The 12,174-nt window shown below is 37.8% G+C and overlaps 1 protein-coding gene across 4 annotated transcripts in view; it reads left to right on the top strand.

The window, feature by feature from the left end:
• The window catches only part of IGF1 (insulin like growth factor 1), a 164,053-nt gene that overhangs the window by 148,929 nt on the left and 2,950 nt on the right, over nt 1-12,174 (top strand). For 2 of the 4 annotated variants that reach the window (XM_042470039.1, XM_042470038.1), the window contains exon 4: nt 4,742-4,797. In XM_042470039.1, the coding sequence (XP_042325973.1) occupies nt 4,742-4,797 (56 nt within the window). Of the gene's footprint in view, nt 1-4,741; nt 7,723-12,174 lie in introns of those variants that run through there. The other 2 variants (XR_006104226.1, XM_042470041.1) reach the window with 2 other exon arrangements.

The following is a 12,174-nucleotide window of genomic DNA, read 5'->3' as shown; positions in this document are numbered from 1 at the left end:
TCTTTGAGCATGGATTAGTTAGCATCTTGTCTTATATGGTACTTGGATTCCATGAAAGCTAGTGTGATATAATGGTTAAAGAGGATTAGGGGGATAGGGGTTCACATTCCCACTCATTTATTTATTTTTAATCTATATTCCAGCTTTCCCCCACCCACTGTCTCAAAACAGTTTGCAAAATTTTAACGGATACAGTATTTAAACGGATCTTCTAGCACCTTTGAGACTAAGGCCTGTTACAGACAGCCAAAATAAAGCTGCTTCGAGTCACAGTGGAGGTATGGTGTTTCAATGATGCATGCGTCCTAAGAGTCCAGAAGTCGCACCAAAGCCACGCTCCAACCCTAAGGACTGGAGCATGGCTTTGGTGCGGCTTCTGGACTCTTAGGACGCATGCATCATTGAAACACCATACCTCCACTGTGACTCGAAGCAGCTTTATTTGGCGGCAAAAAAAGTTGTAGCATAAGCTTTCGTAGATTTGGCCTACTTCCTCAGATGCAAGATGCCTTTGCATACTAATATTCCAACCTAACATGGCATATGTCTCTGAATTCCAAACAGATACAGGTATAGATAAAAAGTTTACCTCAGTGAAATACAAAGTTACCCAACCTGTTTCACAGGGTTGTGGTGAATATAAAATAGGAGGATGGTGCCTTGAAACGTATAATCAACAAAATTGGTGTCTAACAAGTAAACCCCCATATATTTTCCTTATATTTTGTAAACACAGTTTCAGCCAGGGAAATAGAATAAGTAGCACATCTCTTGCAAGCCAGCCAGTGGTTTTTTGAAGCCACCTGAGTTGCCACACCATGTCTTCTCTTTTTTACCAGCCATTTCCAGCATAGCCTCCAGCTGTCCTGAATTGACAGGGACAGTCTCAATTAGTTCTCTGCCATCCCACTTTTTCACCTCCTTTTAATATGTCCCAGTTTGTCTCTCTTCCTCCAGCCTCCTCCTTTGTTGCTAGCTTACTTAAATTGGTGCAAACTAAGTTCAAAGTGCAATAGTAGACTGCACTCAATTAACTCAGTTGTGGGGAGAGTATGGGACAGGCCAGGTCTTGCCCTTCCTTGTAGACTCAGGAGTTTATCACACGGAGGAATTTCTCATAATTTCAAATGAAAAGAAAGTGGGGTCAGAACGCATTCACGTGAATTCGCTAGTTCAGCAAATTTACGTGAATTCGAATTGCATTCAAACTGATTTCCCATTGCCCAAAAATAGCTTGCCATTGCCCTGATTGCCACTGAATTATACTTCCAATTTCCCTTGTCTGATAAACTCCTAAGGCAAAAGCAAACTCCTACAGCCTCTGCTGATTTGTCTGTTTCCTCATTAAAAACATCTTCCATCTTGACCACACTCTGATAATGCTTGGCCACACATTCCAAAGTTTCCATCTGTGAAATGTTGAATATGTTCCAATTACCCAGTTGACTCCATCTCTTTCCCTGGGTCTCCCCACGCTAATAATAATAATAATAATATAATAATAATAATAATAATAATAAGGGTTTTATTATATACCGCCCAATCACTGGGAACCGAGCGGTTTACAATAGAGGGGATAACAGACAGTTCCCTGCCCACAGGCTTACAATCTAAAAGACATGAACACAAAAGGAGAAGGAATGGTGAGGGGGGGGGGAGGGAATCAGGTACAGCATTCTTCTCTCCCTCTGAGGCCTGGACCAAGGCAGATGGACCGGAGGGAGGGCTCTTCTTCTTCAGGCTAGCCCCTGATGGAACTGGGCCAGCCTACTCTCTCCCTCAGAGGCCGAAAGATGACAGTTAGGGAGGGAGGAGCCTCTTTCTTCAGGCTAGCCCCTGATGCTCACAACTTATTGAACTGTCTCCCCCACCAACAACTTTTTCTCTCTCTCAAGATTATTCATATTTTTGCAAACCTTGGGTTCCCCCAACACTGCTACAGTATTCTCTCTTGCTGTGGGTACCATTTGACTGCCAAAGGATTAGCCCTAATCCCTGGTTTGCATTCAGCACAAATAGAATGACCCACATTATGCCTGTACTTAAATTCCAATAATCTACTAATATTCTTAATTTATTTTGAATATTGTTTTGTCTTCCTCTCTCTTCATATCAGTGGGACATTCTATGAAATATACAATCATGGAGGATCAGATGTATTTTAGATTTTTATGTGAATAAATTAGTGCGTTCTTTTATAATCTAACCTTTCCCAAGCCTTAGGAACAGGGTGGGTTGGAATTCCAAATTGGTAAAATGAATGAATTGGCTTTTCTTAACAGCCATTTTTGGTTGATCGGGACTCAGATGTGGTCCATATACTAGCTTGGCTACTGTTGCAAAAGGCTGTACCGCCTGTCAAGAAAAGTAAGCATGATCAGATCAACTAAATGGGAACAAAACCAAACTTCTGGAGTGATTTTGCTTCACTAATATCATTGGCTGCACAGAAAAAAAGCCTCATTAAGACTGGACACTATCCAGACACAAACCAGAGGCCTCCATTGATTTTAAATTGCCCTAGTCATTCATGCTGGTCAGAAATAAATTGCTAAGACCAAAATCATATTTGTACGCCTCACTATCACAACAGCCAATTCCTCTTCTTTCCAGCAGTAGTAATGAAGGCATTATAAGTTTGTATAATGTTATAAAGGAGTTACACCTCTGAAGCTAAAAGCTATGCCAAAAAGATATGTCCCAGAAACTTAATTTTCATGAATTCAAATAGAAATTGATCTGCTCTACAGCTCTCAGTAGGTGTGTAGCTAGGCTGGATTGAGTGAGGTGGTGGCCTGGGGCCATGTGGTGCTAACTGCCCATCCATACCACCACTATCGTACTCCATCCCAGGCATTCCTTGCACTTCTGTTGCCATTAAGGCAAATGCAAGCTGCTGTAACCACTCCTTGTGTTTGTATTCTTCCTCATTAATATATTCTGGCATCTTTGATGTTGCTTGGTCACGTGTGTCCCGGTTTTCATCTGTGAAATTTTGGAGGGTCTTCAGCAAAAGTGTGCTCGCTGGGTTCTTGTGCACTAAACTACACTCTTGACTTCCATGGGTGAAATCAGGTTGCAATATCAACCAGATCTCCAACTTCTCTGAATGTGTTCATTAATAAATCCATTCAATTTCTACATTAATTTGTAAATCCAAACAAAACTGCAAAATAAAATGGCACGGCATTTTCTTTTTAAAAACTCAAATTATTTTTAAAAGCCAAGAATAATTTGAGTTTTTTAAAATAAAATGCAATGCCTTCTTTTTTTGCAATTTTTATTTAGATTTACAGATTAATGTAGAAATGAAATTGATGTATTAATGAAGACATACACAATTGACTAATCTGTCCATTATATCGAGGCTTCACAAGATTAGTTGTCAGATCTTGTGATGTTATTCAAAAATCTGTAAACAGTGGGTACAGTCAGCCCACAGATTCAAACATCCATGACTTGAAAATATTCAGAAAAAGCATAAGTTCTAAATAGCAAACCATAAGAGACACCATTTTGTTATGCCATTGGACTGAATGGGACTTGAGCATCTACGGATTTTGTTATCCACGGTGGGTCCTGGAACTAAACCCCAGCAGATAACAAGGGCCCATTGTATTACTTTTCAAAGGTGTTTATCACACTATACTCTTATAGTGCTACTATTCCACTTTAACTGCTCTAACTGCCTCCTGTTGCATTCTGGGATTTGCAGTTTTAAGGAGGGGTATTTAGAATTCTCAGGCAGAGAAAAATACCCCTCCTTAAAACTGCAAATCCCAGAATGCAACAGGAGGCAGCTAGAGCAGTTAAAGTGGAATAGTAACACTATAAGAGTATAGTGTGATAATATTTCTCATTCTCTTACAAATGTTTTTTTTTTAAAAGAAACCTTAAAAGGAAAAATGACCAACCTCCAGACTCTATAAAAGCATTATTTTAGGAATAACAATTAAAATGACTTGTTCCCGGTCTAAAAAATAAAATAAAATACATACTATAAAAAGCAGAAAAGGGACTGCATCAGGCTCCTAGAAGTAATTTGTTACTTCTAAGCTCTGCTGCTTGCCATATTAAAAGGGCAACAAGTAAAAATTAGTCTTGTGACTCAACCACTGTAACAGTGGCCTCTCCATGCTGGATGTCACCCTGTGTGGATTGCTGCCATGGGGTGGCAGAGGCCAAAAGGGCACACTCCTCCAATTTCAAGCTTTCTCCTTGGGAGGAAGTCTGAGACTGGAGCAGCCAGCAAGAGCACACTGGCCCCTCCTGCTCTAAAGGAGAGGAAGGCCCAACTGGGTGTCTGGTATAGTCAACACCCCCCACATCCTTTTTGAGAGACAGAATGTGTGGTGCGGAGCATAGCATTGTGGATTGACCTTAGCTTACTTCTGTTTAAATCTTGGCTCATTAATGTCCAATGAAATGGAAAATTGGGAGTTCCATATTGCTTCAGCAAGAAAGTGCACAATCTGAATTCAGAAGGACCCAGGTTCAATCCCTGACATCCCCAATTAGGGCTGGGGAAATAATGTGCACGGTTCTGCTACCAGTTAATAGGCACAATTCTGTGATAAATGAACCATTCATCTGACATGGTATAGTATAGATTCCTATGCTTCATCTCAGTCAGTTTCCATCTGTAAAACTGGAATAGAAGAGGTCTACTGTAAAGTTTAGTAAGATGAGGATTGCAAAGGGCTGTTTTTAAAAAAACTTGAAAAAAATCTTTTATTTTCAGGAAGTGCATTTGAAGAATACAAGTAGAGGAAACACGGGAAACAGGAACTACAGAATGTAAGAAAATACCATCCATAAGAGTGAAGAATGAACGTGTCATCTGCAGGATATTTTGCTGTAAATAAATTGTCAAAGATTGGACAAAACACTAGAGTTCAATAAGCTTGATGAAATCTCCACTAATGGGCATTCTCCCAATGAACAATGCAAGTAAACATTCCAATAGAAACCATCTCAGTGCTAAAATGTTTCTGAGAGTAGTAGATTGCTGTTCCAATTTTTCATCAATTTTAAAATGTCCTGCATACACAACCATACACTCAAATACAGAAACACATTCCTCTTTCTGTGCCCCTCAAAAGCCTGTAAATGTATAGGCCTTTGATGGATCCAATTGCACTAAATTAACTTATGAACCTTGCTGTTGGAGTCGTTCACCAGCCTTATCTAAGTGGGTTGTGGTTTTTTTTAAATATTTGCACTTCCATACAAGCAACAGACAGTTTGCCTTGCAGTGTCTGATAACAGTTTGTTTGCCCCTTCCATATTTGCACAGTTTGACGTTCCCAGTAGCAGCAGTAAGTAATACATTAATTTCACCCACTGTATTTTGACAGCATATGACTTACGTGCATTTGCTCCAAGCAGGGATCCTGATGTGCTTCAATATGCACACACAGCTCTTCCATGAGTAGGAGTCCCCATTTACTTCTATGAAGGAATCTGCTATACCCATTTCCCCCTCTTTTTGCATATAAACCTCCTCTTAGTCACTGAAGTGCAGGGGAAAGCCCACATACACTAGAGACCCATGTATAGGGGCCCCCCAAATCTGCAACAAACCTCTGGATCAGGATAACAGAGTTTAAGAGTTAAGTTTCCCCCCTTCCCAACTCTTGACAACACACAACACAGAGATGCAACAAAACTAAGATGACTGACTGGCTAGAATCAGCTAAGTCAGCACACACAGGTCAGGGACGTAGCTAGGATTTTAGGAAGGGGGGGTCCAGGCTAAGTGCCATCATTATAATGGGGCTTGGGTGCGGCGGCGCAGCAGCACACACCATTCATTTTTCTAATGGAGGGGGGGGTCCGGACCCCAAGAACCCCCCCCCCTTGGCTACGTCCCTGCACAGGCTGTTTTAAATCATCACTGCTTCTTTCAGGTAGTGAATTCCTTTGCAACCATATAAATAGACTGCCTTCTCTTCCATATAGTGCAGCATATAGAAATTTAGCATATCAATAATACACATATAATCAACAGTATGTACAACTATTTCATGGTACAATGGTGCTATTTTGTAGCTTGTTTTGTGAAAGGGGTCTGGCCAAAGGTGTAAGAGGTAAAAGCAAAATAATACATTTAGAGTGCAATGGAACAAAGCCAAAGAGTAAAGGAAAGAGGTTTTGCAAAATGCAAGAATTTGTTAAAAGATTTCTAGCTGATTGAATTGTAAATACTAACATTAGGTACACTAATATTCAAAAATAAACAAAAAAGTGTCTACCATATAGCCAACAAAGTGCATAGCAAAACAGTGACTGGTGTCACTGCAATAACCTTGACAGACACCTTGCTCTTAGCTTGTGGTAGTTTTATACTCAGCTCTTAGTGCCATTGAAAAAATGCAAATCAATATTTTGTGCCAAAGAGGCTTCAGTGGAATTTAAACTGTCTGAAGGCTAAACTACACACTTTATTAAATAATATAGCATACAGAGAGCCTCACTTTCTTACATTTGTGTAAGGAGGGGGTGAGTTTAGTCTGGATAATCACATGCAGACAGAGGGGATTTCAATATATCCATTCAATCACTTTTTACTAATTTAAATTAAATTGAAATTCTCTATCTGGTACAATTCTTGCTCTTTTGCAGCATTTGGGATTGGTGGAGGAAGATTATAGGTCTTAAATACTTCCATGCTTATAAAATTACCGGCACATAGAGGGAAAGGTTTTTTAAGCTTAATCTTCCAGACATACTAGTGCACAGGATGTGTCATAAACACATGGGAACCCTTACTAGCAGTCCAGAAATATGCTGCCCAGCAAGAACTGTATCAGTGTTTTCTGATTGTGTAAGAGGCAAGCAATTGCCACTGCAACCCACAACTAATTTCAAGTAATGATGTCTCATAATAATAGCACTGGAGCTAATTTAGTCCTATGTCCTGCTGGGTGCAGTATTCATTTAACTACAGCATCTCTGACAGATGACCATCCAATCTCTGTTTAAATACCACCCATAGAAAAAGTGTCTACCACTTCACAAGGCAGTGTGTTTCACTGCAAAAGAGCTGTTCCTGTTAGGAAGTTTCTCCCAATGACTACAAGTGTTTACAGTAAAAAAAAAAAAAAAAAAGTTACTGGCCAAGAAACAGTATAATGTAAAAATGATATGCCATTGTGGCTTTAGGTAGTCCTAAAAACACTTGCATGCTCATTAGGTCTCACTGCCTTCAGATGGTATATAGGCATGTTGAATAGGATATACATGGTATACAAGTGAATTTAAGGCTACAATCCTATATCCAGTTTCTTGGGAATAAGTCTCACCAATTCAGAGGAACATATATCTGAGCAGATAAGCAAACAAATTGCATTGTAAGGCTGTAACCCTATGCATATTAACAAAGAATTAAATCCAATGAGATCCAGTGGGACATATTTTCAAGAAAACATGTGTAGGATTATGCTGCATGGCAAGAGTTGGTCTTAGATGAAGAATGAACTCAGAATGGCTTTGGGCTGATCCACTGTATGAATATAAACTTTATTTGTACTTATTAATAATTTATACATGTATTTGGATGATGGCTGGAACCTATGAATGTATATACATATGAATTCTTCTGCTGTATTCAAGGCTCCTCCATTTTAAGAGCAAGAATTTTACAAACGAAGCATCAGAAAATAATTATTATATGGTAATTTTTTGCTTTACCTTTTACTGGTTTGGTCAGCAATGCCAAAGTGGTGCTATTGTTTTGTTTTAAGAAAGTACTTGACTTTTAAATATATATATAAATATATATATATATAAAGAAAATATATTAATATTTTTAAGATAAAGTGACAAATGTATAGTTTTTGCTTACTAAAACAGAAGTATGTCTAGCCATAACCTTTCAACTTTTTGTCATAAAAAAGTGGGAAGCACACCTGCTATTTTAGAAAGCATTCACATTCAAATAAGAAAGAAAATGAAAGTATCAAAATGAATCATAATAAATATCAGGAGCTGAAAGGTGAGATCTGCTGCTTAACATCTATTTGTTTCAGTGGGTCTTATGCTCTGACCCCATTGGGATTGTTTGATGTTGCACTGCAACAGTGTTTAATGGAGTATGCTCATAAGCCACAGCTAAAAACTGTGGAATTCAGATGGATATTCAAGTGCAACAACTCAGAGCTCTATATAAACTGTTATTATATTAAATGCTGGGCATAATCCTGCAGTTCTAACAAGACATGTGCACAGAACACTGGATTAGTGCACAAGGCTCTAGTTGTTAAAGAGTTTATACTATGACACAATAATAGGCTTATTACACCCAGTTTATGAAAGTGTTAAATCCTGCCTTGAAACAGACTAGAAAAGACTTGAGTAGAGTCTAGATTTTGATTGAAAAAGTGAATCACTTTTTCACTCTAAAGCAGGAGTGGGAACCATGGAGCCCTCCAGATGTTGTTGAATTGTAACTCCAAGCATTCCTTACCATTGGCTAGCCTTGCTTGTGCTGCTGGGATTTGCAGAACAACAATATCTGAAGGGCCAAATGATTGCTTTCCTTGTTATACAGAATTTTCACATATGACAATAAATGTCCCTTTGAACCTAAGGTGTAATACCTGTACAAATGTGTGAATGTAAATAAACCACAGAAAGGTGGTTGTTTGTAAAGCTGAAGGTATATCACAGCCAGTATTGATTTTAAATCTACACTAGAGATAAAGGAGGGAAAGGGGAGGGGGATGATTTAAGGTTCATGTGTGAAAATGCCCTAAAATAAGTTATTTCCCAACCTAGCATGATAAATACACCAACTATGTTATAATTGCACTTTAAAAGGTTAACGGCTTTACATTGCTAAGCAGTGGAATGGAGACAAACAGCAATGCACCTACACTTAAAGTGCAATCCTAAGCATATCTATCCAGAAGTAAGCACAAATAGCCAGTCAGACTTCATCCAACTTAAATATGCACAGGGTTGTAAATTCCCAGTCCAGCAAATAATATACACTTCAGAGCCTACTCATGTGAATGGATCTTTTTAGTTGGGTTGAGGCAAAGTTGAAAGGGCTTATTTTGTAACTGATAACTCCTAGTAGGCCTGTCAACACTAGTGAGATCATTCAGGCAAAAATGCCTTGAGCACAAATTGCAGCTACGCTACTGTCCAAATTAAGTTCTTGGCTACAGATGTTCAGTGTTTGAAAATCATTCTGAAATGTGGGAGCGTGGTTAGAGAAAAGCTCCATATTCTTAAACAATTCAAAGTTTTGAGAAAAAGTTGAAAATATATGGCTAACATTCTGTGAAACTGAAAGTGTGTGTGCGCACACACATTGATTCTGCATGTGTGATTTGAAAAACTTTATATGCTTTTCACAGACTTCATAATGTGCAAAAAATGACATATTTAGGATTTTTTTTTTTTAAAAGTGAAAATTAAATCCAGTTAGAGATTCTTTGAAGTTAGAGCCTAGAAAGGGGGAATGTTCTAATTAAATTATAATCAGCCTATTTGAAGTGTTTTTAAAAGTATTTTTAGTCTGGAAATGAATTGTAATAATTTATTAAAGACACAATATATACCACTGATTCCTTTTTTAAAAAATACCACTCCAGTTCATATGGCATATATTTTAAAGGTTATCCAAACAGACTTTCTATTGCTTTGGTTTCAAATGGCCTTTTATAATTAAAATAATTGTGGATTTAGAGATGATATTAAAAAGGGGTGTATTTAGATTTCTGTTTGTAGCAATGTTTGGTGGGAATATCTAATAAGTTTTCACTAGTTATTTTTCTCACAAGCCATTTACTTCAGATATAGAAGCACCACTAGATAAATAATATACCACAAAATTCCTGCCTTGAAAAAAAAAACAACTTCCAAAATGCAAGCCTATATTCATTTTTAATCCTGTTTTATGACATTTTTGCTTATCCCAGTATTACAATATTCTACAAGGACTATCATTGCTCCAAAACAGTTTCTTATGTACAATTTCTGTTTTTCTGTTTAACCTTTAGATGAAGAATATCTGAAACTTGACTACATATATTACAGTATAGAGATACCACTCAATAAGACGAAATGTAACCCTGTTTTGATTTTTCCTAGGAATACTGAGGCTAGGTACAGAAAATGAACCTGATCCAGTTCAGACTAATTGTGACTGAATCCATAAATAATTGAAGGCCTTTTGTTTCCAGCTCATTTGTGTGATCCTATACTAAGCAATAGCCCCATTGATTTCAATAGTGTTTACTACTAGGTAGCTGCAACTTCAGTCATATGTAAGTTTAACTGGACCAGAGCCTGTAGTTTTTCATAGACTTCAAGACTGAATGGCAGAATTATCATTGCTCATGGATAAATTATTTATTTTCTCTGTCCCACTTTTTCCAGGGCCAACATTTGGATATATATGGATCTACTATCCTCATTCGCCTCTTAAAATACCCCCCCCCCAAGAAAAAGAATTGCTGACAAAAACAATAGTCAATTAGGTTTTTAAAGAACAGTCAGACTTCCAAACTGGTTTCAGTTTCACAAATTCCTTTTTCAAACTATAAATAAGGCTCTTGGAGTCTCTTAGTCATTCTCACCCAGTCAATACTTGGCAGGGAAATTATTTCAACTCACTGTTAACCTTGCTACCAAATTGCTAAATATAGGATTTAAAATTATGCATGTTATATACATGAAAAAGTATAAGTAATATCTATTTGGTCCATCTACTCTAACTAGCATAAAACAGGGTCTCAGGGAGAGATAGGTATTTCATATCATCTGATGCATAATCCTTTTCATTGGAAATGGCAATGACTGAGCCTGGAGTCTTCTGCATGCAAAGCATGGGGTCTACCATTATTTTATGATTTTTCTTTGTACAGATAAATATGTTGTCATGTTTATGCTATACAATATGTATAGCCACCTTGGACAAAGAACCTATTGGGAAAGAAAAAGTTAAAATGTGGGCCCTTGGGTAGTAATGCTACCTTGAGGCATTGGGGGAAAGCCATCTGTCAAGCCTTTTGCTGATTTCATTAAATATGAATACTTTAACTTTGTCCTGCCTCTCCAGTAACCTGCAGGATTTAACCTATAACATAACCACAAAAATCTGTTTCTCACGTTTAAGCTCTGCATGATTTATTTTCAGAAAGACAAATTTTATTAGGCTGCATCAATAAATGATTTGCAAATGAAATACAACCAACATTATATAGTGTTGCCTGTCTGGGTTGTTCTACCATAGTGACTATCTATTGGAAGGTCCTTTTGACATCACTACAAATATGCTAGTCTCTTCTCTACCTATCTGTACCATTTTTTAAAAAAAAGAAAGTAAAAACTCCTCTTCTTGTTGCTGTGTGCTTTCAAGTCGTTCCTGGATTATGGTAATCCTAGGTGAACCTATCACATGATTGTTTTTGTTTTGTTTTTTGTCTGTTCAGGCCCCATGTTAGCTAAAGCTGGTGTAAGTTTGAATCTAACATGTAAAAGGCTTCAAGATCCCCACTCATGATATAGATAATGAGAAGATAATGAAGACTGAACCTATTCTTACTTTAGTGTATTCAACGAAAAGAAAGCCATTAATTTAAAAGACTTTTTGAAAAGGTCCCTTAGTTGCAGTGACATTCTTTTGGAGGCAAAACATACCCAACTGCATAAGTCTTTCCCAATAAGGCATGGTTTCCAGGCCCTTCATCATTTTGGTGGCCCTCCTTTAGACATACTCCAGCTTGTCAACATCCTTTTTGAACTGTAGTGCCCAGAACTGGACACAATATTCCAGGTGAGCCTGACCAAGTCAAACCTGGATCCAATTGAAATCAACAGGACAAGTTAATTATGATTAATTTTTCAAGACCAGTTTATTTTTCAGGGACCAATGTGTAATGTAGTGATCTACTCACTGTGTCCATTCAGCATCTCTTTCTGACAGTGATTACCCAGTAACTTGTGCACTGAAATACCTTTCTGAGTAAAATAACAATATCATATAATAAACCAAGCCCAGATACTTCACAACAATTATTGGTGTGATTTAAAACATGATTAACTGCTACAGCTGCACCTACCATTGCAGCTGAAAGTCACCATCCCATCTTTGGGTTTCAGCTCCACTTCTGTCAATGGATCCTGCAAATATCAAAGACCCACCAATTACTGATGACTGGC

The sequence above is a fragment of the Sceloporus undulatus genome, chromosome 5, assembly GCF_019175285.1.
Source record: "Sceloporus undulatus isolate JIND9_A2432 ecotype Alabama chromosome 5, SceUnd_v1.1, whole genome shotgun sequence".
Classification (NCBI taxonomy): Eukaryota; Metazoa; Chordata; class Lepidosauria; order Squamata; family Phrynosomatidae; genus Sceloporus; species Sceloporus undulatus.
Note: the sequence above shows the minus strand (reverse complement) of the source record. Positions and strands in the feature narration are given on the sequence as shown.